The sequence below is a fragment of the Ranitomeya imitator genome, chromosome 8, assembly GCF_032444005.1.
Source record: "Ranitomeya imitator isolate aRanImi1 chromosome 8, aRanImi1.pri, whole genome shotgun sequence".
NCBI classification, from domain to species: domain Eukaryota; kingdom Metazoa; phylum Chordata; class Amphibia; order Anura; family Dendrobatidae; genus Ranitomeya; species Ranitomeya imitator.
In genome coordinates this window covers 45,060,735-45,086,818 of record NC_091289.1, presented here as the reverse complement: position 1 = coordinate 45,086,818, position 26,084 = coordinate 45,060,735, and the positions used below count along the sequence as shown (strand labels likewise).

The 26,084-nt window shown below is 45.6% G+C and overlaps 1 protein-coding gene across 2 annotated transcripts in view; it reads right to left on the bottom strand.

Moving 5' to 3' along the window:
* Positions 1–495: 495 nt before the first annotated feature.
* The window catches only part of NT5DC2 (5'-nucleotidase domain containing 2), a 77,430-nt gene continuing 51,841 nt past the window's right edge, over positions 496–26,084 (bottom strand). The window contains exons 8-15 of one of the 2 annotated variants that reach the window (XM_069736836.1): positions 20,429–20,531; positions 18,073–18,174; positions 16,648–16,729; positions 12,857–12,943; positions 11,887–12,027; positions 10,635–10,699; positions 2,042–2,323; positions 496–1,435 (exon numbers count right to left, since the gene is read on the bottom strand). In XM_069736836.1, coding sequence (XP_069592937.1) covers positions 2,062–2,323; positions 10,635–10,699; positions 11,887–12,027; positions 12,857–12,943; positions 16,648–16,729; positions 18,073–18,174; positions 20,429–20,531 — 842 coding nt within the window. In that variant the 3' untranslated portion in view covers positions 496–1,435; positions 2,042–2,061. Of the gene's footprint in view, positions 1,436–2,031; positions 2,324–10,634; positions 10,700–11,886; positions 12,028–12,856; positions 12,944–16,647; positions 16,730–18,072; positions 18,175–20,428; positions 20,532–26,084 lie in introns of both variants that reach the window. The other variant, XM_069736837.1, reaches the window with a different exon arrangement.

The following is a 26,084-nucleotide window of genomic DNA, read 5'->3' as shown; positions in this document are numbered from 1 at the left end:
ACGGAGAGGTGAAACTCCCGTGCTCGCCTGTTGTTGGTTCGGGGGAGATCGGACCTTAGAAGAATCCGTCGCCCCCTTCGTCCGGAAAAAGGAAAAAGAAAAAAGAAAAAGAGAAAAAAAAACAAAAAAAAAAAACCCAAAAGGGTTAAAAATCAGTGTGCCTCCTACGGACACTAAGCTTAAACTGGGTCTCTGGATGCCAGCATGAGGGTGTATACTGCAGGGGAGGAGCTAACCCTTTTTTGTCTCAGCTTAGTGTCAGCCTCCTAGTGACAGCAGCATAACCCATGGTCCTGTGTCCCCCAATGAGGCGAAGGAGAAATTATATTTAAAACTACTTAGAAAGTTGCTTCACTTTGCATTTAGGAAGCAAATGAACAAAAAAAAAACCTCAAAATCAATCTATGCAAAGGTATACCTAGCCCTTAAAAGTACCATATTGCACATGCTCTACGTTTAAAGAACCAGTCCAGCATTATTATTTTTTATTTCATTCCTTGGAGTGGTATCACTAATGTTGTTTTCTGCTTGTTGTAAACTTCTTACTTGTTGTCTCCTGCTCCTCCTGGCCCCGCCATCTTGTCACCGCAGCTCCTCACTGACCGGAAGTCACAGCTTACAGTCACAAGCTCTCATAGACTTACATTGAGAAGTGACTTCAGTTCCGCCCAGAAAACATTGGAGCGGGTCCGGCAGATCACAAGTAGACAAAGACGATCGAAGCAGCGCCGAGAACAGCAGAAGAAGATGGAAACTGGTAAGTAAGTACTCTGCTTCAGGCAGGGGACATTCATTAGTGACACCACTCGGGGTGAAAGAAAACAAATACTGCCAGAGTGGTGCTTTAAAGGGACTCTGTCATCACGGAATGAAGGAGCTGCCATTTTGCATAATTAAGACCCCTAAACGTGGCGCAGTCAAACATTATGGCCCCCAAAAAGGTTGTGCACCCCTGGTATAAATCATCTGCAGTACTTGCAATGCTTCCCAAGTTACCTGCACCAACATCAATGGCTCTTATTCTCCGCCAATCCTCCTTACAAACCACGATTTCCCATACACGTCCTTAACATATGTCTGCCTCGTTCTGCAGAGTCATGTATTGTAATTTCTAGTGTGTGCTGCATTTTTTTCTTAAGCAATTGCAAATGTTGGATATAAGCAAGTCTCAAAACATTATATACAGAAGCTTTTTTTTTTAAAGGAAAAAAAAACCCTCGTAGCTGATCATTGCACAAGCAAAGCTACACTTATACACTTTCTTCCAGCAGCCATTTTTAGTTTTTTTTATAGCACTACAACACGTGAACCTGACCTTAGAGCGAGTGTCTGATAGATATTTATGATGAGCCGCTCTTGAAAAGCAGGACTTCTTTGATAGATTTCTGGTAAGTCATGGATACCCCTGGATGTGACTGTCAGACCTTGCAAAAACCTGGAAAGTAAAAGTAAACTATAAATAAAAGTGCATCCATTAAAGCAGGCGATCACCATCGAGGGTGCATGGTACTATTATGAATTCCAGCAGTAGCGTGACCCTTGTATGTTGTTGGATAATTTAGAAGAATGAAGCTGGAAACACTGTCTGAGCTCTCATCAGATGGATTCTTCATTACTCTTTATACTTGCAAATAGCGTTTTCAGAGGGAAAGACGACTTGAACTATATCGACACTTTAACAAGCCTTGCCACATAAGTTAGAATAAAAAGCCAAACCGCGGCACACTCGACAAGCAGAGATGAAACCCCTTACTCTGCTTTCACAGGCCTCTCACTGAGCCAATCAGACTTACTGCTTTGCACTGAAGAGGGGCAAACACCCCGAAACACGTGTCTGGAAATGGAGCATCTGGTTTGGCTTCTTATCCTAAATAACGTGGTTAGTTAAAAGGGTCGATATTGACTTTAAGTATTGCTATTTCCAATAGATGACCCTACAGTTCTAGTAATTTTCCTTTCCAAGAGGCTATATGCATATTTAAAATTCCTAGAGGAGGATTTCATGGCCTATAAGTCTCCTGACGCACTCACCACAAATCACCTGTTAAATCTTAGAGCCTGTTATCGGATGTGAACCATCTCATCTAGGAAAGGAGTCTTCATGCAGCCAGTGCATAGCTGATCCATCCACAATGGGGCCTCATGTTGCAGTGGGGTACGTCGTGGATAAAACGTGAAATTGATATCATAATTTAATAGACAGCTGATGGAAGCCATGTAGATGTCTGAGAATCTGATCAGCCTCCGAGAGAAGTATGTTGGGTTGTGGAAAGTTCTAAAAATACTGCCAAACTGGGGATTAAAGAGGTTCTTCGTAACAGACCTGTAAATACAGACCATCGAAAATCATGGAAAGAAAAACATTGAGCTTTTAGCATATTTTTTCAGTCATAAAATCACATTTTATATTCATGACTTCTACAAATATTAAACCCGTATGTCTTGTTTTCTAAGTATCACCTTTGTATTAGGGCACATTAACACGGTAGTTTTAATTTTTTCATCTGTGAAAAAAAAAAAATCTTTTCTATGTACTTTCCATTTTTGCAACTTTCCGAGATAAAGGTCTCCCACTTTTACCGGACTCCAAAGAGACTTAAATATCTAACTATGATCTGAAAAAATTGATTAAAATGCTAAAAAAAAAAAAATGGATGTGTATATTTTAATTAAACTCTGTGCGCCCTTCTGCAGTCTATTTTATAAATGGACAGCACATGGACAGGAAAAATGAATGTGAATGGGTCCTTATTCGGTTCTTCTTGAAGCCCATCCCAACATGTGATGTACATGACACAAGGGTGTATGGAACAGGCGCATGAACTGGCTGCATAGGCGGTTTATAATGAAGGCCATCTGGGCTACCGCGCGGGGCCCGAGGATCCATGGGGGCTCAGGGCCAGATTGCCCTCACTATCATGTTTTGTGTGCCGTCATCTGTAGTGCTAATCAATGGGCAGGAAGCTTTCCTGAAGCTCCTTTGCCAGCGATACAGATTGGTAATGCAGATCTATAGGAGGCTATGTAGGGGCTAATCCCGTATATAGGAGGCTATGTGGGGGCTCATCCCGTATATAGGAGGCTATGTGGGGGCTCATACCGTATATAGGAGGCTATGTGGGGGCTCATCCCGTATATAGGAGGCTATGTGGGGGCTCATCCCGTATATAGGAGGCTATGTGTGGGCTCATCCCATATATAGGAGGCTATGTGGGGGCTCATCCCGTATATAGGAGGCTATGTGGGGGCTCATCCCGTATATAGGAGGCTATGTGGGGGCTCATCCCGTATATAGGAGGCTATGTGGGGGCTCATCCCGTATATAGGAGGCTATGTGGGGGCTCATCCCGTATATAGGAGGCTATGTGGGGGCTCATACCGTATATAGGAGGCTATGTGGGGGCTAATCCTGTATATAGGAGGCTATGTGGAGGCTCATCCCGTATATTGGAGGCTATGTGGGGGCTCATCCCGTATATAGGAGGCTATGTGGGGGCTCATCCCGTATATAGGAGGCTATGTGGGGGCTCATCCCGTATATAGGAGGCTATGTGGGGGCTCATACCGTATATAGGAGGCTATGTGGGGGCTAATCCTGTATATAGGAGGCTATGTGGTGGCTCATCCCGTATATAGGAGGCTATGTGGGGGTTAATCCCGTATATAGGAGGCTATGTGGGGGCTCATCCCGTATATAGGAGGCTATGTGGAGGCTCATCCCGTATATAGGAGACAATGTGGGGTTCATATTGTATATAGGGAGCTGTCGGGGCTAATCCTGCATATAGAGAGCTATGTGGGGGCTCATCCCGTATATAGGAGGCTATGTGGGGGCTCATCCCGTATATAGGAGGCTATGTGGGGTTCATATTGTATATAGGGAGCTATGTGGGGGCTCATGCTGTATACAGGTGGCTATATGGAGGGGCTCATGCTGTACATGGGGGCTATGTGACACCTCATACTGTTCAAATACAAAACACATTGAGTCAATAGTCCAATATAAATATGACAATTTATTAAAGATGTAAGAGAATAGGCATACAAAAAAGTATACACAAGTACAGACAAGGTCAATAGACAGACTGTGTTAAGGACATGCTCATCCACTAGTAAATATTAGGGGTGGGAAAATAAACCAGGAATAATACATATAAAGTGCCAGTGCTTAGATGTACTGTAACACCCTTGTTAGATGCATTAATCCTCATAAGCTAAGCATGCTAATATAAATGTAAGGGTTTCATAGTGGAAAAAAATATTGTCAGCTCAAAAGTATACCGTATATACTCGTGTATAAGCCGAGTTTTTCAGCACATTTTTTGTGCACTGAAAACACCCCCCTCGGCTTATACACAAGACACGGTACAGAAAGCCGAAAGTGCCAGCGCATACATAATGCTCACCTTCCTGCGCACCCTGGGTGCTGGCACTGCATCTCGTTCTGGCTGCCGGCGCCTGCAGCTTTTCCTGTGCTCAGTGTGGTACCGCTCATTAAGGTGATGAATATGGAAGTGTCTCCACTCCCATAGGGGTGGAGCACATCTTTATCACCTTAATGAGCGGTACCACGTGACCCATGAGCACAGGAAGAGCTGCAGGCGCCGGCAGCCAGAACGAGATGCAGTACCAGCACCCAGGGTGCACAAGAAGGTGAGAATGATGTGTTTTTTTCAATAGGAAACATGCATACAGGGACAGACCTGGGAGGCATGCATGCAGGGACGGAACGGGGGAGGCATGCATGCAGGGACGGAACGGGGGAGGCATGCATGCAGGGACGGAACGGGGGAGGCATGCATGCAGGGACGGAACGGGGGAGGCATGCATGCAGGGACGGAACGGGGGAGGCATGCATGCAGGGACGGAACGGGGGAGGCATGCATGCAGGGACGGAACGGGGGAGGCATGCATGCAGGGACGGAACGGGGGAGGCATGCATGCAGGGACGGAACGGGGGAGGCATGCATGCAGGGACGGAACGGGGGAGGCATGCATGGAGGGACGGAACGGGGGAGGCATGCATGGAGGGACGGAACGGGGGAGGCATGCATGCAGGGACGGAACGGGGGAGGCATGCATGCAGGGACGGAACTGGGGAGGCATGCATGCAAGGACGGAACGGGAGAGGCATGCATGCAAGGACGGAACGGGGAGGCATGCATACAGGTATGGAATGGGAGAGGCATGCATACAGGGACAGAACGGGGGGAGGCATTCATACCAGGACAGGGAAGGGGGGGCATGCATACAATGACAGGGGAGGCATGCAGACCAGGAGAGGGAAGGGGGAGCCATGCATAGCAGGACAGGGATGAGTGGACAATGCATAATCGGCTTATACTCGAGTCAATAAGCTTACTCAGTTTTCCGTGGCAAAAGTAGGTGCCTCGGCTTATACTCGAGTATATACAGTATCTACTATATAATTGTCTAAGGGTCACTTCCTTCTGTCTGTCTGTCCTTCTGTCACGGTTATTCATTCGCTGATTGGTCTCGGCAGCTGCCTGTCATGGCTGCCGGGACCAATCAGCGACGGGCACAGTCCGATTAGTCCCTCCGCTACTCCCCTGCACTCACTGCCCGCTCCATAATCCCCTCCACTCACCGCTCACACAGGGTTAATGGCAGCGGTAACGGCCCGCTCCGTTACCGCTGCTATTAACCCTGCGTGTCCCCAACTATTTACTATTGATGCTGCCTATGCAGCATCAATAGTAAAAATATGTCATGTTAAAAATAATAAAAAAAACAAAAAACCTGCTATACTCACCCTCCACCGCCTTTCCCGCTCCTCGCCACGCTCCCGGGACCACTCCATTGCAATTCCGGTCCCAGGGCTGGTGTGCGACAAGGACCTGCCGTGATGTCACGGTCATGTGACCGCGATGTCATCACAGGTCCTGCTCACACCAGCCCTGGGACCGGAAGCTGACGCTTGCAATGGAGCGGTCCCAGGAGCGTCCCGAGGAGTGGGAAAGGCGGCGGATGGTGAGTATAGCAGGACTTCAACGGGCTATAGGTGAGTATATGTTGTTTTTTTTTTAATTCTCTATACTACGTGGCTCTGTGCTGGGCAATATACTACGTGACTGGGCAATATACTACGTGGCTGGGCAATATACTACGTAACTGGGCAATATACTATGTGACTCTGTGCTGTATACTCCGTCGCTGTGCAATATACTACGTGGCTGGGCAATATACTACGTGGCTGGACAATATACTCCGTCGCTGTGCAATATACTCCGTCGCTGTGCAATATACTACGTCGCTGTGCAATATACTACGTGGCTGGGCAATATACTACGTGGCTGGGCAATATACTACGTGGCTGGGCAATATACTACGTAACTGGGCAATATACTACGTAACTGGGCAATATACTATGTGGCTCTGTGCTGTATACTCCGTCGCTGTGCAATATACTACGTGGCTGGGCAATATACTACGTGGCTGGACAATATACTCCATCGCTGTGCAATATACTCCATCGCTGTGCAATATACTCCATCGCTGTGCAATATACTCCATCGCTGTGCAATATACTCCATCGCTGTGCAATATACTCCGTCGCTGTGCAATATACTACGTGGCTGTGCAATATACTACGTGGCTGGACAATATACTCCGTCGCTGTGCAATATACTACGTGGCTGTGCAATATACTACGTGGCTGTGCAATATACTACGTGGCTGGGCAATATACTACGTGCCTGGGCAATATACTACGTGCCTGGGCAATATACTACGTGCCTGGGCAATATGCTACGTGCCTGGGCAATATACTATGTGGCTGGACAATATACTCCGTCGCTGTGCAATATACTACGTGGCTGAGCAATATACTACGTGGCTGGGCAATACACTACGTCGCTGGGCAATATAGTACGTGGCTGGGCAATATACTACGTGGCTGGACAATATACTCCATCGCTGTGCAATATACTCCATCGCTGTGCAATATACTCCGTCGCTGTGCAATATACTACGTGGCTGTGCAATATACTATGTGGCTGTGCAATATACTCCGTCGCTGTGCAATATACTCCGTCGCTGTGCAATATACTACGTGGCTGGGCAATATACTACGTGGCTGGGCAATATACTACGTGCCTGGGCAATATACTACGTGCCTGGGCAATATACTACGTGCCTGGGCAATATACTACGTGCCTGGGCAATATGCTACGTGCCTGGGCAATATACTATGTGGCTGGACAATATACTCCGTCGCTGTTCAATATGCTACGTGGCTGAGCAATATACTACGTGGCTGGGCAATATACTACGTCGCTGGGCAATATAGTACGTGACTGGGCAATATACTACGTAGCTGGGCAATATACTACGTAACTGGGCAATATACTATGTGGCTCTGTGCTGTATACTCCGTCGCTGTGCAATATACTACGTGGCTGGGCAATATACTACGTGGCTGGGCAATATACTACGTGGCTAGGCAATATACTACGTGGCTAGGCAATATACTACGTCGCTGGGCAATATACTACGTCGCTGGGCAATATACTACGTCGCTGGGCAATATACTACGTCACTGGGCAATATATTACGTGGACATGCATATTCTAGAATACCCGATGCGTTAGAATCGGGCCACCATCTAGTGTAAAATAAGATTAAAGATGAAAATAGCAAAGGAAAACCTTTCTGGCTCTCGTCCATATTACTTCCTTTTCAGACAGCCCCAGAGGAAGCCCATGCGAAACACACGTTGTGGCTGGCAGTATGCTGCTCCACGTGGGGAATATGGGTAAAAGCCAAAAAGGTTTTCTTTTCCTTTGAAATATGCAGAAACTTAATAGTAAAGCCACAAAAAGTGAACTAAAAATCCACCAAAAAATCAAGAATACAGCAAAAAAAGGGGCAGCAGGGATTACCTGTTCAGGTCTCAGAACTTATGCACCATCAGGATGCAGCAAACCCATGTAATAAAGATGGCAACAAAACAGGTGGAAAATACCGATGAGACAAACACTCACAGCCTACCAACTCATGGAGGGGGTGATTGCTTAGTATTAAATTGCACAAAAGAGGATTGTATAGGGCGCTGGTTACACCCAGGTAATGCACAGGCTTACAGCACATTAGTGGCGCCCATACTATTGGCTAAAGTAAAAAAGGGAAGACGAAGAAAGCTCCAATAGTAAGGGTTAAGAAACCACTACACTTTACAGCAGGGCTCCCCAACCTGTAGCTCGGGAGCCACATGTGGCTCGCGGCCCCATGAATTGTGGCTCGCGACTGTCTGCCAGCTTGATGCATTAGGTCCAGGTCTATCAAACAGGTATGAAGACATCTCAAAATGGTGAATTCTGTGAGTAGCCCTGCACAGAAATGCAGATCTGGATGCACATTTACTGGTCTTGGGGGTTTAGAGATGTTTTAGGTATGGTACGCTGGAGGTTTGTACTACCTGTTAGAGGAGGTGCTCAAAGCTGGATGTGACAGTGTGTTGGGAGAATACCCCTGGATATCAGTGTACTGCTCTGGAGTGATTTCTGTGGAAAAGCTTTGGTTATCATTATACCTGTAATGGGGGCTTTGGTTGACACTACTTTGAAGGGGGTGGGAGCTGGATGTGGCTCGCAACCCTCTCTCAGTGCTGAATGTGGCTCGCGACCCTCTCTCTAAGCTGAATGTGGCTCTCAAGGTCAGAAAGTTTGGGGACCACTGCTTTACAGCATAAGGCCTCTTTCACACATCAGTGTTTCCGGTACGTGTGGCCACAGTTTTCATATATACTGGAGACACACGTGTAGACCCATTCAAGTGAGCTCAGCTCAGCGAGTTCATAGCAGATCAAACAGTGACCTCACTGAACTGAATTGTGGCGAGCTCACTGACTTTTTCTCACAGTGCTGAGGTCACTGCAGTTCAGTCCGGCAGGGAATGCAGCCTCTGTGACCCCCGGTAACCTCGATGACGTCACTGCTGCTCTCGCAGCAGCTCATTCATCAGTGATTCTCAGCCTGGACAGTCGCATCTTGGCACCGTCCAGGTTGAAAACTATTAATCCCCAGAAATAGATTATAGCATGGGACAAAACAACGAAGAGGTGAGGGATATTGTTGTTTTTTATTTTTGTTTTATTACAGGAGAGCGAGGGCTTCGGTGGAATTAGGCGTTAGGTGAGTATAACTGTTTGTTAGTTTTAAATAAAAATTTTAACTGTGTTTTGATTTTAATTAAAGGACTTCATTCTGGCTGTGTTTATTTACCATATAACTATAGGATTAGTAATGGATAGGTGTCTTATAGATGCCTCTCCATTACTAAGCCGTGGGCTTGATGTCACCAGACAATACAAAGATGACATCAACCCCACAGATATGAACCCCATTTGCCACCGCAGGAGAGCATGTGGGAAGAGCCGGGCAAAGCGCCAGAATTGGCGCATCTAATAGATGTGCCTTTTCAGGGCGGCTGTGGGCTGCTGTTTTTAGGCTGGGGGGGGGTCAATATCCATGGTCCCTTACCAGCCTGAGAATACCAGCCCCCAGCTGTCTGCTTTAGCTAGGCTGGTTGTCGAAAATGTTGGGAACCCCACGCCATTTAAAAACATATATATATTTATTTAAATAATTTTAAAAAATACAGCATGGGGACCCTCTATTCTTGATAACCAGCCTTGCTAAAGCAGACAGCTGAGGGATGCAGCCCTCAGCTGTGAGCTTTGCCTGACTGGTTATCAAAAATACAGGGGACCCCACACCAGTTTATTTATTTACTTATTTACACTCCCATCAGCCGCCGCATGCTCTCTTGTTATAAGCTGAATATAATTCAACATTTTCCCCTGCTTGTGCTGGTCACCAACAGAGCAGGGGAATGATGAGAACCATCTTCGGCACCGGGGAACAGTGCTAATAGTACTGCTGCTTCCCAGGCACCGTTACATGTGATACTGATGTGGCACACGGTTGCCACATGTATTACAGACACGGACACATCTCCGATACTGTTTTTTCTGGTACCGGAAATATCAGGACGTGTGAGCCTGGCCTAAGAGAAACTGATATCTATACACGCCAGGCAAAATTGTCAAAAATCTTACCTTACTTACATTCTCCTGAATTCTTTTTTTTTTTTTTTACACAAACAGAAGCCAGAAAACCCCTGAACTGGACCAGGTTAACCTGTCTATGACGAGCCTCTCATTCTCTGACTTTTGGACAGGTATAACCCATTTGCATTGCACATAAGACACATTCTTAGAAGACTCTGAATGGACAATGGTAAGTATCCCGTGCAGCCTTCCTGGGCACTACTTTTCTGAAAAGTATCATAAGTAAACAGGGGTTTATCATGTGTCCACAGGAGCACAGAGAGCTATGGGCTAGGCGAGTTTCCAACTCTTTCGATCTTGTTTTTTTTGGCGTGAACCAGGGAAAGGACAGAATCCTATCTAAGGCTGGGCCTAGACGGGGGACATTTCACGCTGCAGCAATTCTCAGACATGATATGCGACACAAAACATTTGTGCAACTTGAAGTCGCATGACAGCGTTCATTACAACAGGTGACCCCTTTACTGGCGATACCGATCTATGTCGTAGAGCACCACCAAAACCAGAAATGGGACATGCCCCAGTTCTGAACACTAAAGCTTACCGTAACTCTTGGCGCTCTCTCATCCACTCCGAAAGAACTTGTTTGGATTCCGCATCTTGATAAGTCTAGAATGATAAATGTAACAACGCCAAAAAGGTTGGAACGGGAATATACAAGGAAACATGGTTCCCTTTACTGTTTTTTCACCTATTTTGAGGTGCAAAACATAAGGCTATGTGCACACGTCCGGAATTGCCGCGGAAATTTCCGTGGCAATTCTGGAACTCCCTGCTGCGGGTATAATGCATGCAGAATTGGCATGCGTTTTCTCGCTAAACACTAGCGTTTTGCAAGGGTAATTAGCTTGCAGAAGGCTAGCGTATTCCAAGCGATCTGTAGCATCACTTGGAAAACTGATTGACAGGTTGGTCACACTTGTCAAACATAGTGTTTGACAAGGTGTGACCAACTTTTTACTATTGATGCTGCCTATGCAGCATCAATAGTAAAAAGATATGTTAAAAATAATTAAAAGAAAATTAAAAATCGTGATATTCTCACCTTCCGGCGGCCCCTCCAGCCTTCCCACTCCTCGCGATGCTCCCGTTCCCAGTAATGCTTCGCAGCAATGACCCCAGGTGAAGTAGCATCACGCGAGACCGCTACGTCATCACAGGTTATTGCCGCGAGGCATTACTGGGAACGGGAGCATCGCGAGGAGCGGGAAGGCTGCAGGGGCCGCCGGAAGGTGAGAATATCACGATTTTTTATTTTAATTCTTTTTTTTTTTTTTTTACAGGTATATGGTTCCCAGGGCCTGGAGGAGAGTCTCCTCTCCTCCACCCTGGGTACCAACCGCACATGATCCACTTACTTCCCACATGGTGGGCATAGCCACATGCAGGAAGTAGGCGGATCAATGCATTCATATGTGTGCAGAATCGCCACGATTCCACACAAAGAATGAACATGCTGCGTTTTTTTTCCGGAATGCGAAAAAAATGCAGCATGTGCACAAAAAAATGCAGAATGCATTAAAAATGATGGGATTCTTATGTAAGCTTTTTTTTTTTAGCGTTTTTTTTGGTGGAAAATGGCCAAAAAAACGCTAAAAAAAACGCTAAAAATCTTGAACTTCTGCACATAGCCTTACTATATATTTATTTGTAACTGAAATCGTAAAACCCAGATTGGTGAATCATAATCTCAGGAACAGATCCCATACACTATGACAGATTATAGTGCTTTTGTCATGTGTAGCGGTGATATAGTCTGTGGTGCCGTACAATAAGCAATGGAGCATTCCACTGACCTGCATCCGCTGCAGTAGCCCGGTGAGTGCTTGCTGCCAGGTCAGTGAGTGCATGTACTGCTCAGTGTTTATAATCCGGATTTCATTCTTTAATTCGGGCACGATGGCTCCAGTTCTCCAGCCGTGTCGCAGCATGAGGTCCTGAGCACACAAGACGGGGTCAGACACAAAAGCACTCATTACATTTACTACTGCTTTGCAAACATCACCAGTGCCGATCAGTAAGATAATAATATTACTATGGGAATCTCCCCTATTAATTGTAAGGGCGGTGTCAAAAAATGGGTAACGAGGGCCATGTCATGTCCCTAAGGTGGTATAAGGGAGTCCACGCAACCTTAGTGGGTAGAAATTGGGGGATAATGGTAGCAACTGAATCATGATTAAGATGCTGACTGTTGTGTAGTGGCTAGTACCAATTGGCTTGTGTGTGTATTAAGGGGTCTTCTGATTCACCTTGGGACAATTTCGAAGACACGAGTAAAAATTGGACTTTACGGCCATGGATTGGGTGACGGGATGGAGGGATTTATAGGTTGGGGCAGGTAGATGTACTTTTTCCTGGGGCAAAATCCGACTTTTTGTGAAGCTGGACTGTGACCCTACACGCCCGGTAAGGGTGGTTTCTTTGGCGGTGGACCATGGCAAGGCACCTCTACCGTACGTCAGTGGGGGACCGCCACATAGAGATCTTCTAGCTTACTGCACCTCCCCAGGATTTTGGGCCTGAACCGTCACAAACGTTGGGTAAGTGAAGGTTCAGTAGTCAATTGTGGTAGATAGCACAACTAGCCTAGATGCAAGGTGTAGGAGCTACGGGCAGCAGGCTTCAGCTCAGAGTGGGTCTCGCCGCGACTGGCTCAGGCTCCCGTTTTTGCCATGTTAAAATGAGTGCATTTAATAAAAATGGCAAAAAAACAAACACATTTTGGCAACAAGGACATAAGCATTGTGAAGTTCGGGTACTTACTGCCAAATCGCTGTAAAGGTGATCACCAAAGTACAGCACCTTGGATCCTCTCCAGCCTGTTAATTGCAGGAAATCAAACAGGTTTCCCTGAGGATATAAGAATTAAGAAGCAATCGTGAGCAGCACACGGGCCAGCACAAGTTTTCACATGTAAATAGGCCACAGTGTATAGCACTCAGGAGAGGAAGACAGTTTCCATTTTTCCATCTCCCCACTAGGCTTGCAAATTGCCTCTTTAGAAAAGAAGAGGACTTAAATGCTAGTTATTATCGTTATACATTTTTTATAGCGACATTTATTCCATGGCGCTTTACATGTGAAAAGGGGGCAAATATAGACAAATACAATAAACATAAGTAAAAACAAGGCACATGGGTACATAAGGAGGGAGGACCCTGCCCACGAGGGCTCACAGTCTGCAGGGGATGGGTGAGGATACACTAGGACAGGGGTCCCCAACTCCAGTCCTCAAGGCCCACCAACATGTCATGTTTTCAGGATTTCCTTAGTCTTGCCCAGGTAATAACTGCATCACCTGTGCAATGCAAAGGAAATCCTGAAAACATGACCTGTTGGTGGGCCTTGAGGACTGGAGTTGGGGACCCCTGCACTAGGAGATGGTAGAGCTGGTCATGCGGTGGATCAGTAGGTTGAGGATCACTGCAGGTTGTAGGCTTGTCGGAAGAGGTGGGTCTTCAGGTTCTTTTTGAAGGTTTCCGTGGTAGGCGAGAGTTTGATGTGTTGGGGTAGAGAGTTCCAAAGTATAGGGGAAGCACGGGAGAAGTTTTGTATGCGGTTGTGGGGAGAAGAGATAAGAGGGGAGTAGAGAAGGAGAACTTGTGAGGATCGAAGCTTGCGTGAAGGTAAGTACCGAGAGACCATGTCACAGATGTATGGAGGAGACAGGTTGTGGATGGCTTTGTATGGAATAGTAAGGGTTTTGAACTGGAGTCACTGGACAATAGGAATCCAGTGAAAGGCCTGGCATAGGGGAGAGGCTGGGGAATAACGAGGAGACAGATGGATTAGTCGGGCAGCAGAGTGAAGGATGGATTGGAGTGGTGCCAGAGGGGAGGCCAGAGAGGAGGTTGCAGTAGTCAAGGCGGAAGATGATAAGGGGGTGCTCTAGTGTTTTTGTAGTTTCGTAGTCAAGGAATGCGCGGATCTGGTAAATATTTTTGAGTTTGAGACGGCAGGAGGAGGCAAGGGCTTGGATATGTGGCTTGAAAGAGAGGGCACAGTCGAGGATCACCCCGAGGCACCGGGTGTGTGGGACTGGGGAAAGTGAGCACCAGACGGAGGGGTAGAGTGAGATGGGGGAAAGATGATAATTCTGTTTTGTCTATGTTCAGTTTTAGAAAACGAGCAGAAAAGAAGGCCGAGATAGCAGACAGTCAGTGTGGGATTTTGGTCAGTAAGGAAGTGAGGTCAGGTCCGGATCAGTAGATCTGCGTGTTGTCGGCGTAGAGATGATACTGCAAACCTTGGGATTCTATGAGCTGTCCCAGGCCGAAGGTGTAGATGGAGAAGAGCAGGGGTCCTAGAAATGAACCTTGAGGAACACCGACAGACAAGGGGCGAGGTGAGGAGGTGGTGTGGGAGAGGGAGACACTGAATATTCGGTCTGTTAGATATGGTGAGATCCAGGATAGGGCCAAGTCTGTGATGCCAAGAGATGAGAGGATCTGTAGCAGGAGGGAGTGGTCCACAGTGTCAAAGGCAGAAGACAGGTCCAGGAGGAGGACAGAGTAGTGTCGCTTGCTCTTGGTGGTTAGTAGATCATTGGTGACTTTAGTTAGGGCAGTTTCAGTTGAGTGATGGGGTTGGAAGCCAGATTGTAACCGGTCAAAGAGGGAGCAGGAGGAGAGGTGGGAGGACAGTTCAAGATGGACATGCTGTTCCAGTAGTTTTGAGACATAAGAGAGAAGAGATATCGGGCGATAGCTAGTCACAGAGGATGGGTGGAGGGAGGGCTTTTTGAGGATGGGTGTGATCGATGCATGCTTGAAGCATGAGGGGAAGACACCTGTTGTGAGTGAGAGGTTGAAGAGGTTTGTTAGGGTTGGGATGAAGACTGTGGCGAGGTTAGGGATGAGGTGGGACGGGAGCAGGTCAAGCGTGCAAGTGGTGAGATGTGATCTTGTCAGGACGGTGGAGAGCAGATCATCTGTCATGGTGGACAAGCTGGTTTTGGAGGAACAGGGTTGAGCAGCTAAGGGTGGCATTGGGTGCTGTGGGCCAAACCTTTCTCTGTTCGTATCAATCTTCTGTTTAAAGAAAGAGACAAAGTATTCAGCAGAAATTAGAGGAGAGGGAGGAGGTGCTGGCGGACGGAGTAAAGAATTGAAAGTGTTGAAAAGCTGTTTAGGGTTGTGAGACAGGGAGGATATGAGAGATGAGAAGTTTGTTTTGAAGCAGTGAGTGTGGACTTGAAGCTGGTGAGGGACTGCTTGAATGCAATGAAGTAGTCGGCAGAGCGGGATCGCTTCCATCTCCGCTCAGCGGCCCTGGAAGCCCGTCTCCGTTCTTTGGTCAGTTCTTGTTGATTGTACAAGCACGAGTTTGGCTACCTATCAGAAGTAGCAATCTAAGAGTCAATATCGACCCATTAATGAGTGTTGCCACATGACTAAAGGTACCGTCACACTTAGCGACGCTGCAGCGATACCGACAACGATCCGGATCGCTGCAGCGTCGCTGTTTGGTCGCTGGAGAACTGTCACACAGACCGCTCTCCAGCGACCAACGATGCCGGTAACCAGGGTAAACATCGGGTAACTAAGCGCAGGGCCGCGCTTAGTAACCCGATGTTTACCCTGGTTACCATCCTAAAAGTAAAAAAAACAAACAGTACATACTTACCTACAGCCGTCTGTCCTCCAGCGCTGTGCTCTGCTCTCCTCCTGTACTGTCTGTGTGAGCACAGCGGCCGGAAAGCAGAGCGGTGACGTCACCGCTCTGCTTTCCGGCTGACCGACGCTCACAGACAGTACAGGAGGAGTGCAGAGCACAGCGCTGGAGGACAGACGGCTGAAGGTAAGTATGTACTGTTTGTTTTTTTTACTTTTAGGATGGTAACCAGGGTAAACATCGGGTTACTAAGCGCGGCCCTGCGCTTAGTTACCCGATGTTTACCCTGGTTACCAGTGAAGACATCGCTGAATCGGTGTCACACACGCCGATTCAGCGATGTCTGCGGGGAGTCCAGCGACGAAATAAAGTTCTGGACTTTCTTCCCCGACCAGCGACAGCACAGCAGGGGCCTGATCGCTGCTGCCTGTCACACTGGACGATATCGCTAGCGAGGACGCTGCAACGTCACGGATCGCTAGCGATATCGTCTAGTGTGACGGTACCTTTAAGACAAAAAGCCAAACCAAACACTCCATTGGCAGACGTGTGTTTCGAAGTGTTTGCCTCTCATCAGTGCAAAGCAAGAGATTTGCTTTTTCTTGATGCAAGGCCGCGGGCAGGGATCTCATTGTGAAGAAAAAAAAAATCTCTATACACACAAATGGCAAAAAGAGGAAAATGTCTGGGTCACAATTTAGTTTCCACTCCAAATTGACTCCAGAAATATCAAACACCCTTCATAACACAGGAATTCAGAGTTTGACATATTCATGAACTAATCTGAAAAAAAAAAAAAGCACGATCTATGTTTGATCAGTGGTGATCCATACAGGATATGAAAAAGTGATAAAAAGAGGGATGTGTGCAAATAAATATGATGAATAAAGTTGCCATATAGATTATACATTGTTCTTGGCTATATTGGATTTCTCTGTTACCTGCTTGTATATCTTTCCTTTTTCTAGACTAGTGATCTTGTCCCATTGCAGTGAACCACTTTCGTCTAGTCTCCTAAATGGCCTAATTACAACAAAAGGAAAAATAACATAAACATTAGCTTCTATGCTAAATATTACAGCTTATGCTGTCCAAACCAAGCACAGTTCAGTGCGCCTTCCCACCTACTTGTTTTTCCATCTGTCTCGGCTCCCTCCTTGATTGACAGCTCTGGCTTTTCAGGAGCTGGAGTAGATAGATGGAAAACAAGTAGGTGAGAAGGTGCACAGAACTGTCTGTCCAGGTCAAGTGCTTGTGCTGGGTTTGAACAGTCATTTTGTGCTGACCGATCCACTATAAGTACAGGAGAGACAACATCTCAATATTTAAGATGTGCAATTTGGTGATGAACAATGCTTTTTTCCAACATGATGGAGCGACGTCACGAGGCAAAAGAGATAACTACGGTAGATGATAGCCCCCCCCCCCCAGATCTCAATTCCATCAGGAACCTGTGGTCAAGCCTCAATACGTAAATGGACACACAAATATGCAGAAATTGTGATACAAGCACTGGTTAGAAAAGAGCAAGTTGTCATCAGTAGGAATTTGGCCCAGAAGCCGATATCAAACTTGTCAGTCTCATCACTAAGTATCACCAGAGTCTTCAATTTTTCAGGATTGACTGCAGCGGTCACAAAGTCACTGATGAATCTCCATCAATAAAGGCAGGGGGTTAACAGCGGAGAAGCATCGAGGGAGATGTGGCTTGCTGAGTAACAAAATAAATCCTGGAAAACTCTTCCAACATACAAGATTTTAGAACAGGTATAATGAAATATTTAAAAAAAAATGCAGAGAAGACAAAGACTAAAAAGAAAATGAAATAATAGAAAAAGAAAACCATTGCGTATTCCAAGTTTATCAGAATATGCATAGAAGACATCAAAAGTAAGTGTGTGACTAAATACAAGGTCACATGGAGATGAACAATCACTTCAGATGTCTCAATTCTGACAATTCTGGATCCTTGCTTTAAATTTTTGCAAAAAGTACGCCAAAATAACAGGCATACCTAAAATCACTCAAGTGGGAGACTGGCATATATTTGCGCCAAACTGATGTATAAGCTGAAAAACCATCTGGAAAATCCTTTCTACAATCGCGATAAAAAAAAGGGGAGCATATAAAATAAATTTAAAAAAGGAAAGGTGCAAATGAAAAACAGGGGAAAAAAAAAGATAAAAAAAGGTGCAAATGCTATAATAAATTAGGCCTAAAGTTCCCTGTTAATTTTCTAAATTCTAAAAAAAAAAATCTGTTGATATTTTCACAGATGACAACACTGCATGTCACATCCTGCTCCCTAGATCCTGTGTAATTAGTGGCCATTTATCTCTATGTAAGGAGCGGTGAGCAGCACATACTTGCGTCGGTCAGTGAAGAAAGCAGGTTTGTCAGCACGAACTATAATCACGTCAAACAGATCTCTCCAGTTCTTCCCCACCATGTGCTTCATTCCCTTGTTTCTGAGAAAATACAAGAGGAAGCAAAACATAGTGGACTCTGTGACATATCTAACCATGGAGTGATACTTCTGGGTGCAAGATCATCAGTGATCATACAGTAATGGTCTTAGTTGTAATCACTTAGTACCAAGTCTAAGTTTTAGTCCTAAGACTAAGTAAGGGAGTTAGTAACTCCAAGCCTAAAAGGCTTTTCTACTGCATAGAAACGATAGATATGAGCTTTAGGGCCTCGTGTCTAATCAGGACTACGCCCTCCCCCCTTATGTGGCCATTATAGGTGGGAGCCCCATTTATCTGCCAGATTTGAGACCCACTATAAGCGAAGTTTACACTACTGCAAACATTATGGCACCTCAAGCTCTCGTCAGGCTGTATTAGCAATATATATATATGCTGGGAAAGACTTGATGTATGCACTGAACATGTCTATTGGTTCCTACGGGTCCAAGGGATGCCAATAGAGTGTCATTCTGCCCAAAAAGGGGCCAGTTCTCCAAATGGGCCCAGTGCAACCTGCGCCTACCACACATTTAGAAGATATTCTGTGGATATGACATACAGTCATGGTCAAAAGTGTTGGCACCCTTGAAATTGTTCCACAAAATGAAGTATTTCCCCTAGAAAATTATTGCAATTACACATATTTTGATGCACGTTTATTTCCTTTGTGTGTATTGGAACAACACAAAAAAGTCCAAAAAGGCAAATTGGACATAATTTCACACAAAACCCCAAAAATGAGCCGCACAAAATTGTTAGCACCTTTCCAAAGTTGTGGGTAAACAACTTTATTTCAAACATATGATGCTCGCTCAAACTCACCTGTGGCAAGTAAGAGGTGTGGGCAATATGAAAATTACACCCGAAATGAGATAAAAAGTGGAGATGTTGACTCAATCTTTGCATTGTGCGTCAGTGTGTGCAACACTAAGCATGGAGAACAGAACGAGAAGAAGAGAACTGTCGGAGGACTTGAGAACCAAAGCTGATGAAAAATATCAACAATCTTAAAGTTACAAGTCCATCTCCAGAAATCTTGATGTTCCTTTTGTCGACGGTGTGCAACATAATCAAGAAGTTTACAACCCACGGCACTGTAGCTAATCTCCCTGGACGTGTACGGCTGAGAAAAATTGATGAAAGGTTGCAATGCAACATAGTACGGATGGTGGATAAGCAGTCCCAATCACGTTCCAAAGAAATGCAAGCTGTCCCATAGGCTCAGGGTGCATCATTGTCAGTGCAAACTACCTATCGACATTTGAATGAACTGAAAGACTGTGACAGGAGACCCAGGAGGATCCCACTGCTGGCACAAAGACATCAAAAAGCACATAATTCTGCTGTTAACTGAAAACAGAATGAAGCCTACAAAGAAAAGATCACAATACCTACAGTCAAATATGGTGGAGGTTCAAAGATATTTTGGGGTTGCAATGAAGTGCCCAGTTTCAGAAAGGTGGGTCTTCTAGCAGGACAAAAACCCCAAACAAACTTCAAGAATCACCCAGAAATGGATGGAAACAAAGTGTTGGAGAGTTCTGAAGTGGCAGCAATGAGTCTGGATCTAAATCCCATTGAACACCTGTGGAGAGATCTTAAAATTGCTGATGGGAGAAGACGCCTTCACATGAGAGACCTGGAACAGTTTGCAAAAGAAGAAAGCTCCAAAATTCCAGTTAAGAGCTGTGAGAAGCTTGTTGATGGATATACCAAGTGATTGATTGCAGTTATTTATTCCAAAGGGTGTGCAACCAAATAAGTTGAGGGTGCCAACAATTTTGTCCGGCATATTTTGGGGTTGTGTATGAAATTATGTCCAATTTGCCTTTTTTTTTCAGTTTTTTGGTGTTGTTCCGGTACACACAAAGGAAGTAAAGGTGTGTATAACAGAATGTGTGTAATTGTAATAATATTCAGTGAGAAATACTTCATTTTCTGGAATAATTTCAAGGGTGCCAACTTTAGACCACGACTGTATATATTGAAGATGGGAATAATGCTGGAAATTTGTACATACATGGAGGAAATTTTGCTAATGCATGTGCCCAATGAATAAAGCCGCAGTGTGAACAGATCCTTGATGACAAGGTCAATATTACAAAATAAAGTGCTGTCACTATGAGTATCAGTACTTTGGAAACTCACTGTACTTAGTGATGTCCCCTCACTTGCTTGGGTCTCAGAGTTAATGTTACTTTCATTCACCTTAAAACAAATTACACCGACAATTAAATGATGCAGAAATTCTTACACAAAACTGAAGGGGCTGTTGGTGATGAGAAACAATTTCTTATTGTGCTTTACAAGTCTATTCAGAACAGCAAAGGTTTCCTCCCCGTGAAGGATGTAATGCTCTGAAAGGAGAGGAAAAGGGGCAGAATTGGTGAAAACAACAAATTAAACATATTGTAAAAAAACAAACAGCCAGCAAATAAAGTAAAATTAAAGGTGCTTTCCCAGAAATCGACAATATTCACCTATCCACAGTAATGGGGGAAAGGAGGTTTAATTGAGCATGCACACTCCATTAAAAATCTATGGGACAGATATTGGAGTAGAGACACTAATCTGTCTTTAAAGGGCCATTTCCATCTTCATAAATGGATATAGTCGGACAGCGCTTGTAAACACAAGCAATTTTGCAATTTACTTCTCGGTAAAATTTTTAGCAGCTCTTTAGATATTAAAACATTTTTCTTTTGTTTACAGCTCATTCCCTTGGAGACCGACCACCACTGCGAGACAGCTGAATATGTACAGTGCTTACAGGCTCTTTTTTACTGAGCTTGTAAGCAATGTTTTGAAACTGGCTAAAGATTGCTGGAGTGAGCTGCTGTCTGCTAATCTCAGCAAGCTTCAGCGCAGTGCTTACAAGTTAGGCAGCAGTGGTGGTCGGTCTCCTGGGCAACGAGTTGTAAACATAAGAAAAATAGGGATTTGTGTGTCCTCACCGTAAAATCCTTTTCTACAAGCCATTCATTGGGGGACACAGACCGTGGGTGTATGCTGCGGCCACTAGGAGGCTGACACTAAGTGATACAAAGAAAGTTAGCTCCTCCCTGCAGTATACACCCTCCTGCTGGCTCTCAGCTAACCAGTTCGGTACAAAAGCAGTAGGAGATCAATAGCAACATATGAGCGTATAGCATGTCATATTATATATGCAAGTATAGCATGTCAAATTATAAAACAAGCACAAGCTAATAATAGGGTGGGAGCTGTCCCCCCCAATGAATGGCTCGGAGAAAAGGATTTTACGGTGAGTACATAAAAATCCCTATTTCTCCTTCGCCTCATTGGGGGGACACAGACCGTGGAACGTCCCAAAGCAGTCCCTGGGTGGGGACAACATCAGATGAGGCCCTGTGTAACCGCTACTTACAAGTGCGCCACCGTGGCCTGCAGAGTCCGCCTGCCCAGACTCACATCTGTGGAAGTGTGGTAATTATAGTGTTTCAAGAATGCATGCGGACTGGACGAATCCGCAAGCCTGCAGCCGTGCTTGCTGACGTCTGGTGCCTAGAGCCCTCAGACAGGGAGATAGGCTGACATCTAGCCCGGAAGGACTCCTGGATGGTGAAATGAATCCACCAGGCTAACATGGCCGATGAAATGGCTAAACCCTTCCTGAGACCGCCAGGAAGCCTTCTTCTTACCGTCAGGAAGCCCAAATAAAGTGTCCAACCTTCAGAAGGACGCCGTCCTCGATACGTACCTACTCTGGGCACTCACTTCGTCCAGATTATGGAGAACCCATTCCGTTTTTGTGGACTGGAGCCGAAAGAGAAAAGGGAAGGACGATGCCCCTGTAACAGTGGGAATACAATACCACCTTGGTAACAAGGGAAGGGAATGGCCTGAGGACAACCTTGCCTTGATGGAAATAAGGAAAAAAGTCTGAAAGAACAGAGCGGCAAGCTCTGAAGACTCATCAGGATGACAAGATCGCAGAGAAAAAGGGCGACCTTCCCTGATAGAGGCTCTTCCCCACGCTGATTCCTGCCTCTATTCCTTCCCCGGCTGCAGCATTTCTGATCCTGTGTTTCTTACTGGGCTGGACATGTGGACTTTGGTTGCTATTGCACTCATTTGGTTGTGGTAATCCACTTTGGCATAATGCTTACTCAGGCTCATGTGCACCATTTCTTATATATTGGAGGCACATTTGCAATGTTCTGGCATACAGGTACATATTGTACACAATTTTTTGTATATATTTTTTTGTGTTATCTGGCACCGTTCATAGTGCATGCTATAATTATTGATTTACCTACATTGTTCTGTGTTCGCTCTTGGCACAAATATTCATTGCTCATTTTTCAAACCCCAGGGGAGTTGGTTCGTAACCTGTGTATTAAAGGGACGGGGTCATTCTTTATATTGCATGATATCTTGCTAACTCTGTATTGTATTTATGTAAGATTTATACCTTCTTGACCTATATTGTTTTGGTGGGATCACCATGGGGGGTGATGTGATTTCTTTTAGATGTTTTTATATTTGTAGCGTCAATAAAAGTTTGCCTTTTATATTTATACTGAGTAGTGGTGTGCATTACTTTGGAGTGGTGGTTCCTTTTGTTTCTGTTTTGTATACTGTAAGACCCCCAGGACCATTAAGGTCCCAAAAATCTAACAGTGTGCGATAGGGAAGAACCACAGGTGAAGACTCCCTGCGAGGCAGTCTATTGGGGGGAAGGAGACATATTGTTACAGGTGAACTCCCAGCACAAGAAAATACATAAATTACAGCTAATAGAAACCAGAGAACAGTTACATACATCAAATGGCATATTATTCAAATACAGGACAGGGCAAAAGTACATATCATGACATCAAGTACATTGGCGTTCAGTTTGGACGGCACCTGACCTACATCTGGAGTACTCCAGTGAAGGCAGATCTGATGGAAGACTTCTGGGTGAAGTGCCCACTCACTTGAGGAGAAACCCTGATGGCTGAATGTCTGCCGCCCAGTGTTCTACTCCAGGGATATGTACTGCCGAGATCACCGAATGATAGATCTCGGCCCATCAGAGAATGTGAGGTACCTCAGCCATGGCGCTTGACTGTGGGTACCTGCTAGATGATTGACGTATGGCACAGCCGTGGCATTATCCAATTGAAGTCGGATGGGGTGACCCGCCTGAAGGCAGTGGACCTGCTGTAGGATTAGCCGTACTGTTCGGATCCCCAGAGCAATGATCGGGAGAAGAAGACTGGCATTGGTATTCACTAATAACCATTGGACCAGGGGAAGGCTCTGGATGAGGAAGGAGCTCACTACCCTTTGAGAGCCTGATTGACTAGCTGAAAACGAGCAGAGCGAAGGAAACTGCTTCCATTGTCGTTACCATGTTTCCTCAGAACCCTCCTAGCGAATTGAATGAAATGAGGGGATGAGTGATCAAGTGTGCGAGCTCCCTGTTGAAGGGCCACGGCCTTGACTCGAGAGAGAATTACCATCCTTCTGGAAGTGTGCAGGATCATCCTCAAAAAGGATCTGCTGGGCTGGAAATGAGGAAAAATTGTCTAAGTTTCGCTGCCAGCCAAGGCGAGAGGGTAACGCAAGTGATATAGACAACTACCAGGGCGCCAGAGGAACATGACAACTGCCATGACCCTTGAGAATACTCTGGGTGCGGTAGCCAGGCTGAAGGGCAAGGTCATGACTTGAAAATGCTGTTCTCGAATGGAAAGGTGATGGAATTTTTGTAGAAGGGAAAGATAGGAATGTGATAGTAAGAATCCCTAATGTCGATGGATGCCAGAAACTCCACCTTTTTCTGTTGAAGTAATGGCTGAGCGGAGGAACTCCACCTGAAAAAGGAGGACCTTGTCAAAGGTTGTTAGAAGTTTGAGGTCCAGGATTGGTCTTACTTTTCTTTCCCCCTTTTTGGAACCAAGATCCCTTAGATCTAGACTGTCCTGGACAGCCCTTCCACTGCTGGTTGGGTCTGTAGGAAAAATATGATCCCTTGTTAGTCTGCCGCTCAGAAGATTTGATTGGCCAGCTGTACTGTCTTTGGAGAAAGGTTACTTGTGTGAATCGAAGTAGTTAAGGTCTCCGACCAGGAGACCATTGCTCAAGCAACCCATGCGGCGGCTAAGGAAGGGTAGAGCGCTGAAACCGAAGCCGCAAGACGGAATGAACCAGATTTGCTATCTGACAGTCCGTGGTATTTTTAATTGATGATACATCGGGCAGAGATACTGGTAGGAATACCACAAGAGATTCTCCCCGGTTAGTCTGCCAAGTGGCAGAATTCGGGGCTGCATCCAGCAGGTCAGGAAAAAGCCGTCTGTTGCCATCGTCGCTCTCTTTTGACGGTGCAGAGTAGAAAAATTAGGAACCCTCGATCCACCATCCTCTTAACAGGGAAGTGGAGAGGAATCGTCCGCCTTCTTGCATCATCCGCTAAATAGTGGTGGTGCAAAGGGGGGTGCTCGGACGCCAAAAAGGGTGCCTCTATATGTCCACAGAGTTCAGGTCTCCGGGTGGATAGGACAGGTTGTCTGGCGTTAGGTCTGGATGCAGTAGAGGATACATGGAGGCGACACTCCATGTGCTCGTCTTTTGATGCTGTGGGGAGATCGGTACCCTTTAAAGGACCCGTCGACCTTAAAAATCAGACCAGGCATGGCATCCCACGTAGAGGCTTCTGTCCAATGGATCGCTTATCCAGACTGAATGGCAAATGCTCTACGAGGGAGTTTAGTCTCCTTATGAGGGACACTGGAGTCTTTGTCAATGTAACGAGATTGGTTGATGGGCGAGTCCATCCTTTTCTGAAGCTCTTGCAAGTCCAGGTCCTAGGCAATATCCGATCCATATTCAGAGCCTTGTTCTCAGCAAATCATTGGTGAGGGATAAGGAAATGAAAACTTCCGTTTTCTAGATGCCTGTACGTTTCTAGACGCCTGTACGTTTCTAGAATACTTGCGGCCCCTGCTAGCCGACGGCTCCCATGTAGGATAGGGACCATGTATATCGGTCCTGCGAGCACTCTAAGCCACAGAGGGTACACGGAGGGATTCAATCTCTTGGTCAGAGAACCATGGTCAGAGAACTCTGGGATAAACTTGGATCAGCGGCGGAGGGCTCCTGAGCTCATTTAGGTGACCGGCTTCGGATTTATCATGTGCCCTTAAGACCAGGGAATATTGATCATGCACCTTTAAGACGAGGAAATACTGGTCATGCACCTTTAAGACCTGGGAGTACTGGTGATGCGTCTTTAAGACCAGGGAATACTGGTCATGCGCCTTTAAGACCAGGGAATACTGGTCATGCGCTTTTTAGACCAGGGAATACTGTTCATGCGCCTTTAAGACCAGGGAATACTGGTCATGTGCCTTTAAGACCATGAAACACTGGCCATGCGCCTTTAAGATGAGGGAATACTGGTCATGCGCCTTTAAGGCCAGGGAATATTGATCATGCGCCTTAACCCCTTCAATGAACACCGTAAAAAAAAAAAAAAAAAAAAAAAATGAGGCAAAAAAACAACGCTTTATTATCATACCGCCGAACAAAAACTGGAATAACACGCAATCAAAAAGACAGATATAAATTACCATGGTACCGCTGAAAACGTCATCTTGTCCTGCAAAAAACGAGCCACCATACAGCATCATCGGCGAAAAAATAAAAAGTTATAGTCCTCAGAATAAAGCGATGCAAAAATAATTCTTTTTTCTATAAAATAGTTTTTATCGTATAAAAGCGCCAAAACATAAAAAAATTATAGAAAAGAGGTATTGCTGTAATTGCACTGACCCGAAGAATAAAACTGCTTTATTTATTTTACCAAACGCGGAATGGTATAAACGCCCCCTTCCCCCCCCCCCCCCAATCCCAAAAGAAATTCATGGATAGCAGGTTTTTGGTCATACTGCCTCACAAAA